Source organism: Cupressus sempervirens, chromosome 8 (assembly GCF_028749045.1).
Source record: "Cupressus sempervirens isolate cs-2001-9-10 chromosome 8, ASM2874904v1, whole genome shotgun sequence".
NCBI classification, from domain to species: Eukaryota; Viridiplantae; Streptophyta; class Pinopsida; order Cupressales; family Cupressaceae; genus Cupressus; species Cupressus sempervirens.
In genome coordinates this window covers 175814866-175841063 of record NC_143125.1, presented here as the reverse complement: position 1 = coordinate 175841063, position 26198 = coordinate 175814866, and the positions used below count along the sequence as shown (strand labels likewise).

General features: G+C 33.1%; 1 protein-coding gene across 1 annotated transcript in view; it reads left to right on the top strand.

Moving 5' to 3' along the window:
* Positions 1-18829: 18829 nt before the first annotated feature.
* LOC149542122 (general transcription and DNA repair factor IIH helicase/translocase subunit XPB1-like) overlaps positions 18830-26198 on the top strand; it is a 58899-nt gene continuing 51530 nt past the window's right edge. The window contains exons 1-3 of the mRNA XM_089797165.1: positions 18830-19224; positions 23006-23058; positions 23273-23316. Coding sequence (XP_089653291.1) covers positions 23046-23058; positions 23273-23316 — 57 coding nt within the window. The 5' untranslated portion in view covers positions 18830-19224; positions 23006-23045. The remainder of the gene's footprint in view (positions 19225-23005; positions 23059-23272; positions 23317-26198) is intronic.

Genomic DNA, 26198 nt, shown 5'->3' with positions numbered 1-26198 from the left:
TTCTTCAAATTTTTTAGTTGTGGTATCATTCAATGTTCGTTATATCTCATGTCTTGACATGTGATGAGATATTGTGTTGTATTTACTTATCTTCACATCTCCCAAGTGATTTACCATGCCTTTTTATTGCTTAACATTGCTTTTATAAGGTCCTTTCAACATGGTGCAACTTCATTCATGTAGCACAAATTTCCTCCTTCTGAAGCACACTGCATTTGCTCTCTAGTAGGTCTACCTAACATTGCAAATGTCCTCAATTACACAAGGTCTACTTTAATTATTTTCTTCTAAATCTATTTGTCTTTTATTATCTTATTATAATAGCTAATTTCAATAGAAAATATTTAATACATAACATTATATACATATCCCCTAAAATCAATGAGCAATGGATGTGATTTTGTGGAGTGTTTTCCAAGAATCACTTACCTTTAAATAATGTATACTTAAAATCATGCTTAGTAACTCACAATGTTATGTAGAAGATTACGTAATTCAAGAACTCATTTTGATGGTTCAAGTTCCTCTTGTTGTTGATGGTTTCGCCAAAGCTCCTTTTATTTTGTTGATCCACTCTTCCTATTGGTATTTCAATGGGGGATGTGTGTCTTCCTTTCTCATCTCTTTCTTGGAGGTTCCTCTTTCTCATATGGTTTTGGTCACAACTCAAACTAATATAGACATGCATGTGGTTGAGAAGATTACTTAAAACTCCACAAAATTTGTTAGAAAAGGAATGATTATTACAGAACCTTCCTTTGAAAAGTATATCAGTGGAAATTGAGAAATTTAGCAATCCTCTTTAGAAAATCTATAATCTTTTTATATGGAGTGGAAGACTGATTTCAAAAGTTGTGGATTACTTTTGCAATGCCCTACCAAGGGATCCAAAAGAAATAACCTGAAGTTTTACTAAGTTTACCAAACATTTTTTTTTTAAACAAGAAGAATAACATACACATCAAACATAAAGTAGCAGAAGCAACAACATACAATCATCTATAAACATTCGTAACAGGTTACATTCCTAAGTATCCCATGACATTGAATCACATTTAAATTTAATTAATACTAACTCTATCAACTAACACATCCACATGAAAGAATAATTAAAAGTCCAAAGTCCATTTAAATAATATACATTTGTTCTAAATGCCCCTCGGCAAATTAAATTCAAAATGCTCAATCATCCACTGTAAATGTCAAAGGGTATGAAAAGCTAAAAGAATATACATATGTAGAAATAGAAATACATCATCCTCCTTGGATCCATAAAACAAGTACAATAAAATAAATGAAACCATCCACCATACATGATACATCCATCCATCATAAAAGATATAAACATCCATCATGGAATACAACCATCCATCATAAAGATACATAGATAAAATGAAAGGAAATGCAGATAAGGAAGCTCCAGCCATGGTGACTATGGAGGGATCTCAATGGTAAGAGTGAAAAAGCACTACCACCCGACCGTGTGGAACCTAAATGGCCCGCTCCCACCACACTAAGGAGATAGTCTCAAGTCCCAAACATGATATCAAACCAATTATCAAAATACTCTCTAAGTCCAAGAAATCCTAAAAGTATTCTAACTCAAAGGGTTCCAAGATAGATTGACATCTATACCCAGAGGCACACAAGACACATAGGAAACCTACTATATAAGTGGGCAAGTGTCATTGCACAAATCACACTAGAGTTACCCTAGTAGTCTCTTAGGACCCCGGCCCCCTAGTGATCCCTATGCAGCCACTAGTATCCTCTCTTACTTACAAGGCATACTACGGATGCAAGGTCACAACCAAGTGTTCTCTCTACTCCCATCCTAGTCTATACTAGCACTTGAGGCATGGGTAAAACATAAAAAGACTCTTATTAGGTTCATTTTACTCTCATTTAGTGTAATATTTTCACTTATTAAATAATTTACAATGAGTTACCCTAGCAGCCACTTAGGGCCTCAGCCCCCATTGCAAGCCACTTCCTAACACTACATGTAGATAACCTACCCTAGGCTCATAAAAACAAAAATCAATAATCATATAAAAATCACCTTAGCCCTATACAAGCGACTAGAAAGCATCATAAGATAATTCACAATAATTACATCAGTTCTCTATGAGCAACTAGAAAGTATCAAAGATAAATCACAATATCCATTAGTTCTCAATGAGCAATTAGAAAGTATACCAATAATACTGATCAACGACTTAAAATGGTTAATTCAACCATGTCACAACATGACATCATCAAAAACATAGAAAACACTCCAGTTCTATCAAAGTGACTGGAAAGCAATCCAAATATCACTGATCGAGGACTCAAAAATGGTTAAGTTAGATATCTCATAGCATAAATCTCGCCATCCCACAAGGCACTGAAAATAGTAATCAGTAATATAAACCCACTCAACATAGAGCATACCATCACATACCATGGTTAAGTAAAAGTAATCAAGATCAAGTCAGCATGATACCACACTCACAAAAACCCCTCAGGCTTTGGTAGACGTCCTATAACTAGTCAACAATCTAGTCAACCCCAAACATAGACAACATAAGAAACAAGATGCAAGTACATGTTTTGGTTTGTTTTAAATCACATGGTTGAGTTAAATACAAGGTTTCCATTTTGGTTCCAGTGTATGTTTCAAGTTCAAAAGATTTCCCATTTACCCTATAGTTAACCCATGAATTTGTTTAAGTAAAACAAGGATTTACCCCCATAATTTTGAAATCAATTTTCTAAAGTATTCTAAGGGTAAATTATATATTTTATTTTTAAAATTATTAAAATGAACCTCATTGTGTTTTCAATAGAATAATTGAAATTTAATAAGGACAATTTTAAGATTCTCCTTTTTATTATCTAACCTTCTTTTTTTAAAAATAAATTAAATCTAATTATATTTAATTGAATTAAATTATAATGTTAAATTAATTAATAATTGAACAGTTAAATTAAATATAGTTTAATTAATTACAAAAAGTTAAAAACCATTAATAAAATTTTATTTAATAATATATATATATATATATATAATTATTAATTAATACATAATATATTTTAAAAATTAAAAACAAATTCAACCTGCGATTTAAAATCACAATTGCTACACGTGCAGCGCTGACCCTTGAAGGGTGACCTACCATGGCAGTGGCCGTTGTGCAACTATTAATGGCTGTCAGTGGGATCACAGTCGTGGATAGTGACCGCCGGTGGGGGGTGGGATGTGACTGTCCAACTCACCACAATTTATTATTATTTTAATTTAATATTTTTTTTTTAAAAGACCCCATTAATATTTAAAAATTAATTTGTTTATTAAAAAAATTCCCAATAAAATTTAAAATAAACAAAGCTTTCCCTCTTAATAAATTTTAATTTATTTTATTATAATTTTTTAATTAACAAAATTATATAAAAAAAAATTATTTTATTATAATTTTTTAATTAACAAAATTAAATTAAAAAAAATTATTTAAAACGTATATATTTTTTATATTTTTTTATCAAAACCTAGAATTATTCTGATGGAGAAATACAATGTATCCACCAATTATTATTTATTTTTAGAATATTTTTTCATTAAATTCAAACCCTTGCCGATAATTTCTCATTCCTTTAATCTACTGAAAGAAGGTTATACCAATCTTTTGATTTTCCAATTAAACAGAAGATTTAATATTCATACTAGGAATTCATATTACTGAAAACATTCATGACACGAATTCTTCAGAAAAATACTCAACAAACACGATGAAGACAGGAAAGAAAAGAGCTTATTAAAATATGCAAAAATCATAAGTGTCTACCTAGACACTGATGTTAATCGCTATGCCCCAAAAACTGCAGAGAAAATTCCTGCTCTCAGAACCCTCTCCTTTCTGAAAATTCCTTCCTTCTCCAAATTCATAGTCCTTCAAAAATGAACCCTCAATTGGTGATAAGGTGTTCTCTCCTTAAATTGGGGCACTAATTGTGTGTTCACCCAAAAGAACTCTATGCTCACTAGACTTCAACTCCTATTAACTTTTCATTACCTTTTCCATGCATGTCAAATGAATTATTAAATTAAACATGGGTCAATTATTAGTGTAATGTTGAATCACTACTCATGAAACATGGGTCAATGAGTTTGACTCAAAAATCACCTCAATCATATACAAGTGACTGAAAAGCATTGAAATATAATAACACATTAGTTCTCTACAATCAATTGGAAAGCATCCCAAGATAAATCACAATACCCATCAGTTCTTAATGAGCAACTGAAAAGTATCCCAATAATATTGATCAACGACTCAAAATGGTTAAGTCAAACATGTCACAACATGACATCACAAAGATCAAAGCAAACACTTTAGTCTCATCAAGGTGACTAGAAAGTAACCCAAGTATAACTGATCGAGGATTCAAAAATGATTGAGTCAAATATCTCATATACATTCACCTCAGCTTCATTGAAGAAAACTGAAAAGCAATAACGAACAATTAAATACAAACTCATCATAGAGCATATCATCACATTACCATGGTTGGGTTAAAAAGATCGAGATCAAACATCAGCATGACATCACAAACACATAACCCCTGAGCCTCTAGTAACAACCTAAGACTGGTCAAGAATAGGACAACCCCAAAACCCAAAACATAGACAATAAATAGAAATCATAATAGTCTCACAGTTCATAATATATTGTTGAGATAATGTGAGGTTTCCATTTCCAGTTGAACGTATGTTTTAAAAAGATAAAATCCATAGTTACCCTTACAAATTATCATGTTTTTAAATTTAAATAATGGTACAATTACCCTATAGTTAAACCATATATTTGTTTGGAATAAAAATAAAGATTTAACCCCATAATTTCTGAAATCAATTTTCTTAAAATACCCTATGGGTAAATGTTTGATTATTTATAACATTAAGATTATAACTAATGATCTTTCAATGAGATAATTCAGATTTTACTAAAATCATTATCATTATAAAATGAATTTATTTCTATTAAATACTACCCTTTAATTCGATCTCAATTAAATTCCATTTATTTAAATTGATTAATAATTCATTACATTACTTCAATTATTAACTAATCTTTATTTTATTTATTTAATTAATTAATATATAAAACTAATTATATTATCATTCATTAATAATTTATTAAACTTAATAATTATTAAAAAATTTACTAATTAATAATAATGATTAAAATTATTAATAATTAATTTAGAAACTTTTAATAAAATTTATTATTTAAAATTGAAATTTCTAATAATGTAACTCCCCGCCAAGGGATCCAAAGAATTAACCTAAAGTTTCACCAAGTTTGGTAGCATTTTTTTTTTTTTAAAATTATGAAAGTAAATCCATCTACATCATACACATGATAGCGAAAGCAATAGCAACAATTCAAGTGAAAGTAAACATAAACATACATAACAGGTTACATCCTTTAAGGATCCCTTAATGTTGAATCACATCTAAATTAACTATTAATGAATCCATCTAATACTACATCCACATAAAATAATAAAGAAAAGTCCAATGTTCATACATTACATTTCAAAATGCTCAATCATCCGCTGTATATGCCATAGGGTATGAAAGGCTTAAAAGAATATACATCTGTGAGAATAAAGTTTATCATCATCCTTATTCTAGTCCATGATGCAATAAAGTAAATGTAACCACATGTCATACATGAAACATCATTATCACAAACATAATTAACTAAATGCACGGTTCCTCCCAACCATAAATATCATCATTAGACCATCGTGGGCCCTAGCCATCCCTCCATGCGTAACATCCCAAATCACCGAAGAGATCATCGACATTAACATAGTAGGGATGTCACTCCTAAAACATACTACTTCATATGCAGAAAAGAAATCTAATATGCAAAATAAAGCATAAGATAACATCATCTAACATATGCAAATCATCAATGCAAGGATACATGTCCACCATCATAATCCATGAATAGAATGAAGATAGATGCCAACAAAGAATGTATCTACCACGGTATCTCAAATGGATCTCAAATGGTAAGAGTGAAAAAGCACTACCACCCGATTGCGTGGAACCTAAATGGTCCACTCCCACCACGCTGAGGAGATAATCTCAAGTCCCAAATAGGCTATCAAAACACAGAGTACAAATACTCTCTAAGTCCAAGAATCCTAAAAGTATACTAACTCAAAGGTTCCAACACAAATCGACATCTAATCCCAGAGGCACAACAAGACATGTAGGAAACCTACTATGCAAGCGGGAAAGTGTCATCGCACGGATCATGCTAGAGTTATCCTGGTAGTCTCCCAATAGACCCCGACCCCCTAGTGATCCCTATGCGGCCACTAGTATCCTCTCATACAGACGAGGCATACTACAAAATGTAAGGTTGCAACCAAGCATTCTCTCTACTCCCATCCTAGTTTGTACTAGCACTCGAGGCATGGGCGAGAACATACAATTATCTTATTAGGTTCATTTAATCCCCATTTAGTGTAAACATTTTCACTTATTAAAATGACTTACAATGAGTTACCCTGGCAACCTCTTAGGGCCCCGACCCCCATTGCAAGCCACTTCCCGACACTACAAGTAGATAACCTACCCTAAGCTCATGGAATCATAAATCACAAAATCACCTCAGTCCTATACAAGCGATTGAAAAAATACCAAAAGATAATCCACAAAAGAGCATCAAATCTCCATGAGCAACTGAAAAGCATCCATAGATAATCATGACCACAACAGTTCTCTATTGGCAACTAAAGGTATGACAGACAATCACAATATCCATTGGTTCTCAACAAACAATCAAAAAGTATTTCAAAGTAATATTGATTGAAGACTCCAAAAATGGTTGAGTCAAAACATGTCATAACATGATATCATCAAGATCAAAACAAATACTTCAGTCCCATCAAGGCAACTGGAAAGTAATCCAAGTATAACTAATCGATGACTCAAAGATGGTTAAGTCAATTATCTCAAATACATACTCCTCAGCTTCACCCAAGAAGACTGGAAAACAATAACAATCAGTAAATACAAACATCTCATGGAGCATACCATCACATTCCATGGTTGGGTTTTAAAAATATTGAGCCCAAATAACATCAACATGCCATCATATTCGCATAACTCCCAAGCCTCTAGTAGACATCCTAATTGGTCAACAACTAGTCAACCCAAAATCCCAAAACAAGAAGCATAGAGAAAGCACAAAATGCAAGCACATGTTTTGGTTTGCTAAAATTACATGATTGAATTAAGTGTGGAGGTCTCAGTTTTCGTTTTCAAATTTAGATATCAAGTGGAGAAATTTTGTACATTTTACCTAACCCATGTAATTGTTTGGTAGATAAAAATATTTTCCCCATAACCCACTAAATCTATATTTTAAGATGTTTCTAAGAGTATACGCTATTTGAATTAGACCCCCATCGTTCCATTAAGACACATAGAAAAATTCAATGTAACCAAATACAGTTCATCCTCATTTATCTATTCTTTATTTATATCCGATTAAATTAGATTTATATTATTAAACTAAAATATTATAAAATGATTAATTATTAAAGAAATAATCTATTAACAAAATTTTAATTATAATATATATATTAATTAATATTATATAATAATAATTAATATATAATAATTAATATAAAAATTATTAATATTTAATAAATTTAATATCAATATAATATCAAAGTCGAATCACATATAACAAATTTGAAATGAAAATTTAAAAAAAAAATACCTTTATTAAAATCGTTGTCGCGGTACGTGGGTCCCTACTATCACAGGGCTTGCGACGACAGTAGGTACATCGTACCCTCTGTCGTCGTAGTACCTGCAATGGTAGGTACCCTGCAACACAGTGGGTATGGGGCGTAGGTCCGTCCCCCCCAAAATTTGATTAATTTTTTTTTATAACATTTTAAAAAAAAATGTTTTCCCCCATATGCGAATTCAAAATTTTCAATAAATATTTTCCACTATGAATAGTTTATTAGCAACATTTTAACGTGTGTGTGTGTGTGTGTGTGTGTGTGTGTGTGTGTGTGTGTGTGTGTGTGTGTGTGTACACGTAGGTTATTACTAAGCATTACAACATTCTTTTATATATATATATATATATATATATATATATATATATATATATATATATATATATATATATATATATATATATATATATATATATATATATATATATATATATATATATATATATGCAAATTTGCATATTTTAAAAAGAAAACATATACATAGTTTTAAAACAAAAAGGCTTTCCAATCTGATGAATTGAGAATTTCTCCTAAATAGTAATTGTTCTCTAAATTTACCCATTAATTCTTTTAAATAGGTTTGTCCATATGCATCTGAAAACCCTAGCCCCATAGTTTTCTCAGATCTACGCATATGAAAATTTCTTATATAGAATTTAACTACCCACGATAAAATGCATATAACCAAGATATGAACATCCTCAGAAAGCATTCAGAAGACATGAAAAAGACAGGAAGTGCAAGAAGCGAAATATCTTATGCAAAACACTCTAATCCACTTCTCCTCAGAATCCACAGAGCAAGCTCCTTCCTTCTCCAATATTCTCGGGTCCTCCAAAAATGCTCCCCGAGCTTCTAGAAGTGCCTGAATATAAAGAGCTCTCGTGAAGCACCTAGAATGTCTCTAGAAACAACTAGAAGGTGTTGACAACTAAGAATGAGTCCTTTCCAACCTTCTAGATGAGTCACAAGGTTGTAGACACCATGTGCTTAATTTGTGTGCTAACTCCTATGTTGTTGACATATGTGCAATCAAAAGGTGTGTTTACTCCTAGGTAGGCTTATAACTTTTATTTTAATTATTTTATTACTTTATTATTATTATTTATTTATTACTTTATTATTATTATTAATTTTAATTTCTTTTCTTTAATTCTTTTTCTCAATTAATTCCCATTTAATTAATTAAAATCAAAATATTAATGCCCATCTCTGATTTGAAGCTGGGACTGTGTAGCAGTGTGTAAATGAGAAGTGAGAAGAACGCCAAGAGTGCCAATTAGATAGTTGTTGGGTGACTGAATGAGTTGGCAGATTCTGGTATCAGGTGACAACTGTTGTTGCTTGCACACATGAGCTAATTTTTCCACTTTAGTGTCTAACTTGAACTGTATGCAGTAATCAACATCTCCCCTTTCATATTGGGAGTTTTATTTCTTGATTCCAAATTTCTAAATACAGATACTTGTTCCAAGTGTGAGCCAATGCAAGTATTTGTCAATTGAGGCATTGGTAATGTTTGCTGTTATAGTTAGTAGACCAGCTTGATCTATCAAATCTATGTGTGCAATTGATGATCTTGATTCATTTTGTGCAGAGCTCTTTGAAGCTGGTCTGTATCTAGCTAGAATGTCACCTTCGAAGACCATTGTTGACTGTGTGTTGCAGATGTCAAATATGGGACTTGGCAAATTGGTGGTCAACTTTTCTCTGTAGTGAAACTTGATACATTAGCTTTAATTCGATTTACTACATGATTAATTTATGTTGATGCATTGAAGAGAATTAGTATGAAAGCATTAAGAGTACTTACCTCTTTTGGCTGTTGTCATGGAGAGTGGTTGGAGAGTGTTCACTTTTTTGTACTTCCATGGCCTTCTCAAATGCAACTATAGTGAACATGTAGTCAGTATTGGATGATTAGGCATAATTCATGACATTCATTTTGGTCGAAGATATAATAGACAAATGATGGAGTCATCTACTAGATGTGCAATTGGAGTGCAACTACGAAATGGTCAGTCCAATATGTATCTAAAATAGTTGTTGTTGTTATTTCAGTGTTGAGATTATGTATCCAGATATGGTCGAGGTTGGTTCCTATTTTTGTCATTGTGTTCTCAATTGCAAGTTTGAGATTGTGTTGTTGCATGATGTCGAAGAGGTGTGATTTTTTTCTTGATGTCTTTAGTGTGTCAATGTTGAAGTCTCCTACGATTAGCAGTTTTGAATGTTTGGGTAGAGTTGTAGTGATGGTATGCATGAAAGTGAAAATTTCGTTTGTGGGTGTTGTTGGTGTCATATATATATTTACAATGTGCAGGGATGTTTGAATGTGAGAGATGTCAATTGTGATTGATTCAAGGTGTCTTGTTGCATATGTTTTGATGTTTTTGATTGCGCTAATTTTGCTGCAACATGTTAGCAATCCCTGAATATTGTACGATGGGTAAAAGACAATTTTCTTGTCCAACAGTGGTAGCTGGTCAATGTGCTTAGTTCTTGTCTCTTGGAGACAAATTACAGTTGCAGTATGTAAATCATGATTGTGGTCTATTTCTTGTGCATGGAGTTGTAGGCTTCGAGTATTTAGAGTACATATTGTAATGGTGGTTGGTGATTTAGGTGATAGAGTGTAGCGTAGTGGCCATTGTCGTGTTGTTTGTAGTCATTGCATTTCTAGTGTAACTTTTTGGGAGATCTTGAAATTGTTGTGTTGTATTTTTTCATCAAGTACAATTTTTCTATGTCTCTTACACGAGATAGAGTAGTGTAGGAAAGGCCATGTTGGTAGACTTTTGTGGGATTGAACACAATATTGTCCATTGTTAGACCCTGTGCTCTATGAATAGTTCTTGCAGATGCAAGTTGTATAGGGAATTGTGATCGTATGACTATGTTTGTTAATGTGTGCATCCTTCTTGTAATTTGTGTCAGTGGTGTCCATGCAAGTGGTGTTGTATCTTTATAGACATGTTGCATTTGTCGTCTTCTTAGTTTTTCGATATTAGGATCATTGAACTCGATCCAGAGGATGTCTTCTTTGTTATTTGTATGTATTTGGAATGTACCGTCAGCACCATTGACTAGGCCATCTTGTGTGTCAAGATTGCCTACTATAAGCTTAACAAGGATTCATGGCTTTATGAATATAGTTGACAGTAAACTTGTCCTGTCTAGTTGGTAAGGATTTCTCTCAAAGCTTGTATCTTTTTGATCAATTTCTTCGAGTTTGTATAGTTTTGTTGGTAGCAGGTCTAGCATTTTTTGGTTGTGGTCATCAATAGCAAGGTTGCGTTGGAACAAATGTGGCAATCTTGGGTCATTAGGTATAGGCTTGTGACATATTCTATTTATGTAGCAAATGTCCTCATTTGTTTGCTCATAGACTCTTATATGATTGAGAATCTTGATAAAGTGTTCATTTCGTTGTCTAATTACAATTTTCAAGTTATAGTATTTGATGTTGTCTGTCCAAAATGTGTATGGAATTTTCTTGCCATTAATTCTTGGTGCTTCAAAAATCCAACCATCACATACTAGCTGTGCCTGGTAAAAGTCACCACAAAATATGATGTCTATGTTACCAAATGGTTGAGTTGGTGTGTGTTTTATTTGACGTAGTCTTCTGTCTATGTTGTATAAAGTTGTTAAGCCTATTAGTGATGTCTCGTCGATTAAGAGAAGTTGAAGCTGGTCTAGTCTCTTGCTTAAGCTGTCCAAAGTGTCTGAGTCTAATGGTGCCATTTTCGATGCAGTGCATGGTAGATGAAATATAGAATGTGTAGTTACACACCCTATGTTGTATGTAACCTTTCCTATTGGTGCGACAATAATGCCTTTTGGTTTGAGTGGATCACTATGAAATTGTTTGTCATACAGGCGGATTAAAGCCTCATAGAGGAGTTTGCTGTAAAGGTCTTGCCAGTTCCAGCTCCTCCTATTACAAATAAGTATATTGGTTTATGTGAGAGGAGTCTTTTTTTCATAACAACATCTTTTAGTATTGTTTGTTGCTCTTTGTTTAATTGCCTTCGCATTGTGAAGTATTCTTGTGTGCTTTGCAAGAATGGATGTGCAATTTGTGAAAAGAGTGGGTTGTGGATAGTTTGCTTTGTTTGCATTTTTTTATTGTGCATTAGGTCAGTGTCTAAGTCATATTGTTCTATTGTTGTGGATGTGTCATTGGATTTTAAGTGGCAATTGAATATCATTGTTGCATTTTCATTGTTCTCCAACTCTTTTTGTACCTCGTCTATGCTACCCCACCCATAACCAATCCGTGCATTGAACATTTTTTCAATGTTTTGTATTTTTACTTTTCTAGCATTTAATGCATTAGCCCATGTGTTGTGCTCTAATAACAAAGTTTGCTCACTTACTCGAAAGGGTATGTACAACATGAGTTTTTCTCTACAATAGTTGTCATAGTCAATACATGGATTGTATTTGACAAAGCGTATAATTTGTGCCTTTCATCTTTTTTGAAAATTAGTTGATCTATTATGGTAGAATGCAGTATACTCAGCAAGTGATAAATTTTGTAGTGTGCTTGGCCTAGTTATGTACTTGTCTATTGCAGAAGGATACATGATGTTGTTAGAGTTGTCATGTTCTTTAGCTAGCAGTTTTGGACTTTAAAGCATAACAACTATGCTCTCTGATGGTGCAGTGTTGATGAACACAGTTTTTCGTGACAATCTACACAATGGTAGTGACAATGCAATATGTACAACTTGATGACTAGACATTTGCTGGTAGTTTAGTAATGTGTTTCCAAGTTTGCATATGAATTCTATTTTGTTGTCATAAGTTGTTGTTTCTTTGCACGATTGTTGAAAGGCTAATGTTATTGTTGTGTCTTGCTTTGTCATATAGGAACAACAATAAGACACAACATCATAAGCATCTAGAATGAATTGTGTATCAATATTTTCATACCATAGTGATGACACTTGCCTTGAAAATGCATTTGTCCAAGTGTCAACTCGGTCTCTTTTGAGTAGCAACACTCTTCTTTGTAACGTCATTTGTAGCATTAAGATGTAATTGGTTTCAGTCATGTCGAAGTCATCGAGGAATTGGTCAAATGTCACATCTCTTGAGTAATGTTTATGCTCAAGTTGTTTGAAGAACTCTTTTGCTTTCTCTTTGATGCTTGTATTTGTTGGGGGTAGAGGCTCTAGAATAGTTGTTTTTCTAATTGGAGGCATAGGAAAGTTGAAGCGACAACTTGATGTCCTATACTTCTTCTAGCTTTTTGTGTGGTGGTGTGTTTGAATTTTGACAAGAGTTTCATCTAGAAGTGTTGAGCTAGAAGAGATATATTTGTCAACAAAATTATCAATTTCTTGATTTGTGGACTATCCATATATGGGCGCATTTTGAGTCCAGACCATAAAGTGCACATGTTCATTTCCTCTATTTTGAAATTCAGTGACAAAGAAGTAGTCAGACACCTTTCCAAACAACTGTGTGTTTGTTGACATCATTCTATGGAATGCATTAAGTCAATGATTGAAATATCGAGTGCATAGAATTGGATTTTGTCTTATTTGGAAATCTAAATTTCTGTCCTCTATAGTCTCAATGTCTTTGTAGTTATACTCAACATAGGTATGGTTCAATGCTTCAACTAGTAGGGTCCACAAGTGTTCATCACTTGTCAATGTGGCAAAGAACGTTGGTGGTCCTAATTGCCTTATCATAGCAAATATGTTCTTCCTTGTATTGTCCAAGTAATCAGGAGATGTACGAATACTTTTCAATGATCTAAAACCAATTGGCGATCGTAATATTTGTTCAATGTTTGCAGGGGTGCGGACATCTTTTGCCAACAATGTTTTACCTTTTAATTCAGCTTTCCTTATACAAACCCATGCAATGGATGAGATTTGTTGAATGATAAGCTTTATTGCTTTAAAGAAAATGTTTGTAATATGTCTGCTGAAGTCATTAGGAAGATGCATAAGCTCCCATTTCACTATTTTTTGGAAGGAGAAATTAGAGACAACATGTCATGGTCTTGGACAACCATAGAAGAGAGTTGGGAAGTTCATTTCCTCTGAGTTTTCATCTTGAAATATTCCAAGAGGTCTAATTCCTTTAGACAGTGCAATTTCAATTATCGTTGTATTAAGATCTCTAATTGAATTTGTCATTGAACCAATGGATAAGAGATTTTGAGATAGGTTCATTGTTTAGTTCTTCATTGTCGTTAGAGTCCTTCATTTCTGTATTATTGAGTAGACGCATTTGTTGTTGTTTTTCTCTTACAATAGTTTCCCAATGGTCATTTATGATAATGTGTTCTCTAATAAACAATGGTGTTTTTGATAGACTTGCTAATGCATTCATTACATAGAAAGGTCTTATATTGCCTTGGGCATATGCATTTTGGTACTCTAGTTTGCACTTTAATCTTATTGCAATTTTTTTGTTCTCATCAAGTTCTCGAGGCAGTACTCATTGTACTCTATCGATATCTATATCATTACATAGAAATGTTTTATATTTCCAAGTGGGCATATGCATTTTGATACTCTAGTTTGTGCTTTAATCTTATTGTAATTGTTTTGTTCTCATTGAGTTCTTGAGGCAGTAATCGTTGTACTCTATCAATATCTATAGGAACATTGATGATTGTTCCATTCAAGCCATATTGTGACCTTTTGTAACCTAGTTGCCTTATTTGTGCAAATGCAATGTGCAAAGAGACAAGCCTTTCCTCTAATAAGGTTAATATGTGCACTAGATCAATACGCTTGTTTCTTTGTATCCTCCAAGGTGCAACAAAAAGAGGAACTTTGCTAGATATAACAGCTTTGAAACATTCAGTACATAGTAGTTTAATGATTTCAATTTTCTTTTGTTCATGTGCTATTGGAAGACAATTGAAAGCATCAAGAAAGGTTTGGTTGATGCTTTGCATATTTTGTCGGAAGTGCAATATTTCACAGATACTACATGGATTTATCGGTGTGTCATTTATGATGTGTCAATATGTTTGCGTTGATTTCAAGATTTGTCTACATAGTGAAAATCGTTTGTGTTTCTTTTGTGAGGTTTGATTCAAATGCATGTGCAAATGGTTTTTGTTCTGCTCTATAGTGGCAATGTTTGTAGTCATGCATTTTTTTTTTGGAGTTTGATTAAAATGCATGTGTGAATGGTTTTTGTTCTGCTCTACAGTGGCAATGTTTCTAGTCCTGTGTATTAGATTTTTCACGTGATGCAATGAACGCTTAGTTTCATGATTACATTGTTCTATTGCTCGTAGGCTTATTTCTGATACATCGATACATGTTGTAGACTGTAATTGAGGTGCACTAGTTTTTGTCCTAGAAGATTCTGATTGTTCTTTAAGAATTTTGTTTGTTATTTGTTTGCCCATGCTATGATGTATTATATCTTTTAAGTATTGTAGTGACTTTGCATTTTTTGCAGGCTGCAATATTGTTGGTGTCAATTCTGTCTTCTGTGAGACAATGAATGATGTTGCAGGCACTGTTGTACCTGGTGTTGTTTGTGCGTTGTTACATTCTGGTGAGATGTATTCACTATAGGTATTATGCAAATCCATTTTTCGATAGACTTATGAGTGAAAGACAAATTAGTCATGCTATGATCGTAATCTATTGAACTAAGTAAGAACACAAGCATGAATAGAATAAATAAAAATAATAGAGTATGTGCATTAAAGTAAAAGAACTTATTGAAACTAACTTGTTGCAAGAAGAATATATTAAAACAATAGAATTTTTACAATCATAATTTCAATGTTTTTCAAGCGTTATGTGATTTCAATGGTAAAAGCTCTGTTGAAGTAAGTAAAAACACAAGCATGAATACAATAGATGAAAATAGCAGAGTATATGCATTAAAGCAAAAGAACTTATTGAAACTAAGTTGTTGCAAGAAGTGTAGATTAAAACAATAGAATTTTTAGAATCATAATGTTTTCCAAGCGTTATGTGATTTCAGTGCTAAAAGTAGAAGGTAAATAAATGAAACTTTTGATGTTGAGCGAGTGAGATTTGGTAAGGTAGTCTACCTAAAGGAAAATTGTGTTTTCTGTTGCTTGCGACTTTTGATTGTGACGTAGAAAATTGCACAACTATTACCTGTGGAAGTAACAAAGCAATATGAGAAAAGAGAAATAGCATAATTAGCATGAACAAAGAAAGGCTAATAACAAATGTCTTGAAAGCAAAAATAATTCGCAAATATGACTCAAATATAAAAGTATACTGAATAATAATAACATACTCATTGGCTAAAGTCTAGAGCAAGCATGGTGGAACTGTCTTCTTAATATTTAATATCTTAAAAACGAAGAAAGCAAGACCATGGCACAATTTTCAAATAGATTTATAGATGTTAAAACGAAGATATCCTTGAACAAAATTATAAGTTTTATATACATGTAAAGTAAAGTTAAATATAGTTTAAAGACTATCTCCTATTCTATTATAAGTTAAACTGAATTTTTTTTTTATGAATTTGAATTTTAAAAAATAATAATATTTCAAATTCACATTTTAATAATTCTCATGTGACATACTTTAAATTATACTAAATTGACATTTCTTCTTCTTACTATTTTTTTGAATTATAAAATATTTGTTTTTATCATGTGGTTAATATTACAATTTTTTATTACTATTATCCGTTAATATACTTTCATTTAGTTATAAGTTGCATACATAACTATGTAGTTTGGTATTATATAAACTTAAATCTATAAAATATTAAAAAATGTATAAATTTTTGTATAAAAAATGTATAAATATAAACGTGTCACTATTTTAAAACTTCTTAGTGTTAATAAATAATTAGTACAAATAATATGAATAAATAATTAGTTAAAATAATATTTTAAAGATATATTAAAACTTTATTCAATTATTTATTGTTTACATTTTTTTCCCCCAAATCAAAAGGCATTTTGAAATCGTGACTTTTAAGAATATTATAAAAAAACATTCCAAGTCTATAAATTTTTTAATTATTTTTGTTTATTTCTTATTGATTATATAACTACATTTTTCAATTTTGAATAGAAAATTAAAAAGAGGACTAACAACTTTTTAATACAATAAATTATAAAATATTTTAAATTACAAATAATTTTCTATAAAAAACTAATATTAAAAATATTAAATGTTATCGTTTATTAAAAAGAATTAGACTAATCTAAGCTCAAACTCCGTAACTTTAAAAAGAAAATAAGGGTTTATTATTTCTATGGGAATAGTAAGTTGTGTTTCAACAAAGTTGAGTGAAATTGAATTGGTTGTGTAGAATGCCTTGGCTGGAAAATGTTCCACAAAGTGCTCGTCTTGGACACCCAAGCGTAGAAGAGCTGGCCTCCTAGGGTTTTCAAGCATAGAATTCGAGTTTATGAGTTTTGTAACTGTCATTAAGCAGAGGAGGGTTTTGATTCCTAACCAAGAGGAGGAGGATTTGATAGAGGGTTTTGAAGAACAATCACAAGATGAGGATCTCTAGCCATCGACTAACTCATAATGGTAATTTAATGAAAGATGGCTCAATTAAAAAATATCTGTCTTGCCCTAGAGATGCGTAAAGTAGATAAAGAACACTTTGAATTATTAAAAAAATGTAAAAAGTGGAAAAAACTACTTTATAATGTTTGTTGACATTTAACTTTAAATTTTAGTTAAACATAATAAGATGTAGATTCGTGCCCTACTATTGAGGACACGTCTCCACATCGCCTGGTTTCATAACATTTAATAGTACATGGACAACCCCCATCTTTTTGTAGATTTATTTACAAATTACAACTGCTCTTACAAACGAATATGGGCTTCTGTTTCATTCGCTTGGTCACATTTTCAACAGTAGGGAAAAGGGGGAAAACATAGAAATTTTAGAGGAACACGAGAACAAAGGGAAGAGAAATGGCTGCATATGCTCATGGAACCTGACATAAGTGTCGCCTAATAATGGCTTTCAGATCAAATATTTTGCTGTAATGGTAGATTTGTCGAAGAATTCAAGGCTCGAGTACATAAGCAGGCCAAGCAGCAGTCTCTGGGTAGTCACATGGACACTCAATTGTTAGACATTTTAGGCCGAGCGGGCTTAAGGAGACTATGGTGGTAGAGCTCAGATGGAAGGGCAACAAGATTACTAGTGATGGAGCAGGCGCCCTTTATTACGCAAGTCAGTCATGCTTTGGGCTCTGCAATAGTGGAGATGCATTGGGTGAAGAGTCTGTTCTTCAAACCCTCAAACTACTTACTTTATCATTTTACACAGGGAAGGAACTAGGCATTCCCACCAAAAGCTACAAGTCTCAAAAGAAATCATAACTTCAAATAAATAATGCACAAATGTAATCATGGAAACCCTAGTTCCATACGTTTTGCACACACTTGCAAAATAATGCACAAATGCAATCAATTTATTCAGTAAAAATAATCACACAGGAAACAAATATAGTAATAGCTTTTGCTTGACAGAGAGATAGCTGCGTACCTGGTCTTCCGCTTTATCTGGACACTATTAACACTTCTTGCAGAGCAATGGCCAGACTCAAATTCTTCAATTTCCTGCATACAATGGCTGTCTTCTTCCTAATTAAACCATTTTATTCAATACATAGCACTGACTTGCATAGTTCTCAAATGTAATTAATGTGCATTAATGGTGGGCAGCTATTTTTGTTCTTTATTTATTAAAATCGACAGCTGTTTACCCTTATCCAAATTCCCATAAAATAACCTGACATAATGATCACAAAATTAATTATGAATTATGAATAATAATAAAAATCTCTAAAACCCCTGCAAAATACCTCTCGACCAATAGAAATTCTAAAATTTTCATTTCATATATAGAATTTTTAAATATATGCGCTTAAACTTTATGACATTTACATACTTTGCTACAAATTTTAATTAGCTTGCTGGGAAAAAAAACACGTCTCGTGCCTCTTAAAAAGGCAGGGACTAATAAAACCCATGGGCTTTTCACTCTGGGCATCGATAATTTGTCTTATGTCGTTAAAAAAAGTCTGCTGGCCAGATCTTCCCTGATGCATAATTTCTTTCCGGACACTCCCACAATACCCGCCACGAAGTTGCTTGTCTTCCCGCGGACCTGCTAGCCGAATCAGACCAGTCATGATGGATTGAGAGGCCACGTACCGCCAACATACTTGCGAAAGAGCCGCATGCTGGGCCAAAGAGTTGCGTGCCGGACTGTTCTGGGATGAGAGGCAGAGCACAAACCTACAGAGAATTATTCAATAATTTTTCTGTGTGTGGACACCGCGAGGAGATTGAACGGAATAAAAGGATAATTATCAGATACACCAGCTCCAGTGCGCAGGCCCAATTTCAGGGCTCATAATATGTGTGACAGTGCTATCTGAAGGTATGCATGTTTCGGTACTTTATCATTTGTTTTTCCAATATGTTCTTACAAGGATGGGTTGGTTGATCCTCATAATTCAGATATTTTATTGATACCCTTGCCCACTGTTAGTTATTCCCCAGACTTTAACATTAAGCTCCAATTTTGATGATCTTAGATTATGGGTTTTATTTTGTGATTTTAATTCGAAGACGTGACAAACGATGTACTAGTTGATTGACATGTATGCTCCTCATGAGAGATTCAGTGGAAATGGCACTTGAGGTCTAAGAAAGCGTATTTGGTTAGAATGATCGATTAGTTTTTTTCTTTTTAACAAGATGCTGGAGTCTATACGATATAAATTAAAATAATGAGTTTTTACAAAGGCGTGGTAGCCTGAATCGGGGAAAAGTAATATGATCGTGTTTTATCTCATGAGAATAAACCAGAAGAAAATTAAGTAATTGTAATGGCAGAAAAAGATTTTTTGACGAAAAGATTTATGCACTTCTATGTTATATAGAAAACAAAGAAAAGTTGATTCGGCATTGTTGTCTGTCAGGAGGGGGATGTAGTTTTTGTGACTTCCCTGGTCCAGTCTTCACAAGAAATGCTATGTTGATTCGAAAGTTTGAATGAACTTTGAAATGGCAATACACAAACCATACTCCTGAATTGTCTGCTTTGAATCTGATGGCTACCCACCCACTAGTAGGAAGTCCAATTGTGTTGCACAGGGGAGGATCTACCAAGTTGAAAATTGCAGAATCTATTTGACGATCTACCAAGTTGACTACTCCAATTTCAGATTGCAGCATTGCAGGTAGAGTGATTGCATCGTGATTGGAAAATGCAGATTCGCCATGGGCAAAACAAGTCCAAATTTGGGATGTCTCAAAGTAATAAGTTAAATTGGAACAAAAATTAAAGACCTGTCAAAATAACAGCCTCAATTCGGTCCAAATTTGAGACCTTTCAAAGTAATCGATCTTCTAAAGAAGATTCATGTTAGCCAGCAGATTTTTTCACCAAAGTGCTTGGCCAAGAGCTTTGAGCCTAACCTGTTAATTAACTTAATTTTCTTGAATGATACATTTGTAATCTATTTTTCCAGTTTAGGTAGTTGTGCATCAGATAAACTGCTCTTTCTACCTATAAAATACAAATTCAAACATCAAGTATAGCATATACTAATCATGCAATTTTATCGTGCATATGCATTTCAATTCTGATGCTAACACTCTATTGGAGATGTCCTTACCCTAGGTCACACTTTGACAAGTCATTTTTGTGGAAACCTCTTTAAGAGGCAGATCCAAGAATTTATGTGCAGAGCTTAAAGTAAAAGTTGAGATGTGTGCCAACTTCTATTCTTTGATAAGATGAGAGAACTGAAAAAATAGGATTCCTACAAATGTGGCTTGTTAAATTGTGCTGCAATGATAAGGTCGGGCAAATGAACGCTGTTTTTGTTAAGTTACCCCTACCAAAATACAATGACATCAACTAGATGCAATGAATATAAGTATCAGTATGGCCTTTAAAATGTCCCAGGGCCGCCAAGAATCTAAAAGACAGTCTGAAGAAAACTATTTATGAAGCATGGCTCAATCTGCCACTGATACAATGCAAAAACACCGGGCAAAATAAGAAAGAGAAAAAAAAATGCATATATGATGTCCAGAGTAATGATACAATGCGAAAAAAATCGATAGGTTTAAGAGAGAAAAGAACGAAACTGCATGTATATTTAAGAGATGTCACCTGGAACAGTGATCATCAAGATGTAGTTACATAACATTGTGGCTTGTTAAATTGTGCTGCAATGATAAGGTCGGGCAAATCAATGCTGTTTTTGTTAAGTTACCCCTACCAAAATACAATGACATCAACTAGATGCAATGACTATAAGTATCAGTATGGCCTTTAAAATGTCCCAGGGCCGCCAAGAATCTAAAAGACAGTCTGAAGAAAACTATTTATGAAGCATGGCTCAATCTGCCACTGATACAATGCAAAAACACTGGGCAAAATAAGAAAGAGACAAAAAAATGCATATATGATGTCCAGAGTAATGATACAATGCGAAAAAAATCAATAGGTTTAAGAGAGAAAAGAACGAAACTGCATGTATATTTAAGAGATGTCACCTGGAACAGTGATCATCAAGATGTAGTTACAGAAAATTGTATTTGGAAATATCTATGCCCCTAATCAGGCGCTTCTGCGAGTCAAAAGTAGGTGAAATTCTAAAAAATCCATCAAATGAGTAAAGATCAGAATTGTCTTTCATCAATGTGAATGAACATACTCCAAAACATTCTTTGGTTCCTGATTTGAGACTCCCATTGCTGTTTTCACAACCCCACCGAAGCAAAATGCCCAATCTTAAATCTACTACAACAAAATGCCTAGATGATCCACTTTCTGCCTTGAGAATATCAACTAGTAGGCATCAAAGTTCGAATGCCGATTATCACGTCCATGCACTGAACAAGAGATTTTATGCCTTTCAAAGTTGTACAATATGTTTTCTCTTTTTTGTGGGGTTCTCACGATGGCATTTATACTCCATTTTATTTGATTGTGCTTTCTGCAATATCTCCTTGCCTCTCTACTGGTTTTTTTTGAACACCTTAGAGAACGGGAGACTAATATTTTATGAACTGATATAAAACTTTCACTTACCAATCATAAATTCACACGTTGGTTTATCATGTTTATATAATCATTACCAGTGAGTTTTTCCCTCTTCATATATACTAACCATTTCCTTAATACAATATTAATTATGCAACCAATACATCACATCTGATCTCTTCCCAGCCAATTTTCACTTCTTTGTCCATAGTGAACTTGCATATTTCTTCCTTGCTTTTCATTGAAAGGTTCTTGTTCCATCTGGGAACAAGTGTTGTTCCTTCATTATTCTTTTCTCATCTTATGTATTCTTGACATGACTTCCGAAGTCCATTATTATATTTCTTGATATTTGTGAAGAATAGCTAGATTCAGAATTCGTAGTCACTATTTTGGTTGACTATATTTTAAACAAATATGCTTGGTTATATACTAGATCTCAATGTGAAGACACCTTGGCACTGCTAAGTGTCATAATTCATATCAAAGATGGAATGCAAAAACAATTTTGATAGAAATAATGAATATTTAGCAATCGGCTTAACCCTTGGACCTGTGAGGTACAAGTGCTAGTATAATACGCATGTATCTATATATACCTCTGTTGTATATAGATGAATCCAAAACAATGCCCCTTCCCCGGCCCCACTCTCCCCACCTCCCCTCCCACGTCCCCTGATATTTTTCTGGGGATCAAGCCTGTGAAACCGAAACTGATCGCAGACGGGACTGACAACTTAACTAACAACCGTAGTGTTAGGCGTTAATACAAATACAAAAGAAAACCCACTAGGTACACTTCTGTTAATTTTGATGTTACTGTCTGTAGTTCTTTTTGGGTTCAGAAGGGACATATTGATTGTTTTTGTTCGAAGTGCTGGGAAAATCTTGAGGGATTTTTCTATCAAAACTTTTATGATTGACAATTTTTTACATATAAAAAGCCAGGAAATTAAGGGTTGTAGTTGAGGAAATCCACATGATTTCTGATTAATATTGATGTTATGGAGAAACATTTTACGCAAATATGGTTTATGTTTTGGGGAGCTGACAGTTGAATGTGATTTTTTGTTTTGAAAATAGTGAAAAGTAGCTTGTAAATGTTACGCTGCTAGAGTATAAGCACAATATAGTGATACTTTGAAATGTTTCTTGACAGTTTCATAAATTATTCTGTTTGGAAGCTTTATCAGGGCAAGATGGCTGGACATGGTATAGTACTCTTTTCTTTAAGTTCCCCTTTCATGCTTATTCGTGTTTGCTTAATTGGTCAAAGGGTTGTTTTTTCTGTGCTTTGATCCAAATGCTATCTATATGCTAGAGTTGAATGTTTAATGCTATTTAACCATAGAAAGGGTTTGTGATGTAATCTAAACTGTACATAAGTAAATCAACCTTATTTATATTTTTTTTTCCTCATGTACAGGTGACAAGCATCGTGCCAGTAAGAAGCAAAAAACCTCGAGAAAGGTTGTTTCTTAATTTCTCTTAGATTTTTCATATAAACCAACCATTTTGAATGTAAATTTTCCCTTCAAAACTGTACTACAGGTATGGACCAAGAAATCATCAAATGCCATTGTTTAGGTACTAACCAGTTATTCTGAAAAAGATTCAAAGTCCACTCTGAAACAACAAAAAGCACCATGGTGTAAATAAAAAAGGGCAAACTACCTAGGTCTAACAAGCTTTAAATTTTAAACCAATAAAATAGGACACTTACAGGAAAACATGGCTAGAGAATAACCAAAGACTAATAAAACTTTGTAAGACATATTGCAAGAACGGAAGAGATGAATACACCTAAAAGATTGGGTTTGTGGAAGTTATGTAACGCCAAAAATGCCTTTTATCGCAGTTTGGCTGTACACCAAAATATTGCTCGACACTCCTCAATTTTGTCCATATTTTAACTGGTACCAAATACACATGCATCCTCTTGGGTATCTCCACTAGCAGTAGTTGTTTACAGCTATTGGTGGATGCAGCACAGAATATCACACAGATTCTGTTAGCTAGGCAAATTTTGCTCTCTATCATATGGAAGCCAAATAACATTGAGCTTCATTATTCCAGGTTCTAAAATATGAACATGAATAAAGCCTGTAAAATTAAAATCAGACAGAGAATTATTTGTTACTGCATTTTGTAGTTCCTTTGGTTTTCTTTGAAGAATTCTTGAAGGTATTTAATTGGGTTGGTCTTTCTGAAATGACATCCTTTTTTGTTCGTAATACTGACATACTAGTTCTCTGTCCATATAAAGTTATTAAGAGAATGCTCTTCATGGCTATTATGGTCCAGTGCAAACCATATTTGCCCATATCAGGATAATCTACAAAGAACTTTAAACAATGTGATGGATCTTTTTATCAAATCTTTGGAAAATCAACCTTCAGCAGTTCTGAGTGTGATTGCTTATTGATTTATCAGGTCTACAATCCGTATGACTCTCATGCTACTTGTTTGCTTGTCTGTGAAATTCTATTGTGCCAGCAAGTAAAATGGATTATTTTAAAGACTCTCACAAGGCGTTGCATCTGGAAGAATCTTAATTAGTCGAAATATATCCTATCAAGAATCTTCTGATAAACACTGTGGAGAGAATGGAATTAATGCTAATGGAAATTTAAGTTTTAGGCAATAGAACTGGTTTAGTTCCTCCAACATTTAATTTCTTTTACACTAGAGGTGCTCTTGTCTGCAATTGAAGATCTGCTGTGATTAGCAACTTGTAGTAGCAAGAGAGGAACTGAGGAAATCCTTTAGAAAGAGAAAAGATATGGCCATTCAACAGAATGACACACTTTATTAAGAAGTTGACACACAAGGATTTCTTGATACTGGAAATTCCAATAAAAGTAATGCAGCCATTGCAGATCTACTGGAGAAAAACCTTGGCTTTGCTAACTATTTATCTATAATTTATTTATCGCAAGTAGGGGGCTACCATATTTTTTGGAGTGTCTCATTATTCATGTCATGATCTCTGGAATACTCCTGTTAAATAAACAAACACTTTTAACTCTCATTGTAATACTTACTATTTTGCTTCATCTACCAATTCTAGTACAGCTATATTCTCAGTATAGAAAATGAAGAGATATAATAACTGCTTACATTTTGGAACTGGTGTGTGGTTATATGCATAGTTTGCAAACTTTGCGAGTGCTCTCTGAGCCAAGTACTCTTTGATTTTTTTTTGCTTTATGATATTTTACAAATTTAACTTGTGAGTTTTATAAACACAGGAAAAACATGAATAAGAATGTCAATGGGGGTTAGATGCTGGTTAAAACACATTTTTCCCATGTTTTTGTGCCATAAAACCATGGGTTTTCTCTTTTGAGATGTCTAATTGAATTTTGCAAAAAATATGTTTTTTTAGTAATTTTAATTTTTAGTACTCCCTAAGATGCTGGGTTTTTGCGGAGTCAATTTTTTTGGGCTTGCTGAGTACACTCCGGGTCCGAGCCTGGGAATATGGTTATATGTTACTATTGAGAGAATGTTACCACTGTGGTTTAAATTTGTTGTTCAAGAGGCTGACAATCCCTTAGGAATACATAGATTTAGTGAGCAGATCCCATGTTAGTTTTGTCCCCTTCATTGTCAAGAAGTGACATAGGTTTGTATTCTTTTGCAAAAGGAACTCTAGGCTCTTGGGTACCTTCTATTTGATATCTTGAAATGGGGGTTAAAGTTTTTTTGTGGTCTCATTAGTTTACTTGTTTGATTACTGTATTTAAAATTTGTTTTATTCACGTGCCGATATCCACAGTTCTTTAGTTTTATCTTTTTCATACGCATGTGTGGACAGTCATAGCTAGTTCTCTTGATGGTTTCAAGTCTCTAGGGTTTGTTCAAGTTGACATTAGTTAGTCCTGCTTTTATTGTTGTGTTGATTCAGTGCTTATTATGTTGGAATCTGCGCACTGTAAATTATCTTTCAAGAATTGTTTTTCTATTATCTAAGCTCAACTCTTGCAAAAAATTTAGTATAACTATAATTGAAAGGCCTCCCAGTGAACTGAGCACTGGTTCATGCTGCCACATCAGTGTACCTACAAGTGTCATTGGTATGCAATGAACTAGATATATTAGGTCTATGAATAGTATGACAAAAAACTGTCTCCACACTTATTTCTAACAATATTATTGAGATCAAATGAACATCAAGTAGCTCAAAAAAGGTTTCATAAATTTTTATTAGACTTATAATTCCCATTTTTGTAGACACCATATGAAATCTAGATTGAATTGCTTCGTCTTCTTGATGATAGTTGTATTCTGTATTTTCTATATACATTAAGCACATTCAGAAAATGATGGGAAATAATATATTATTTTCA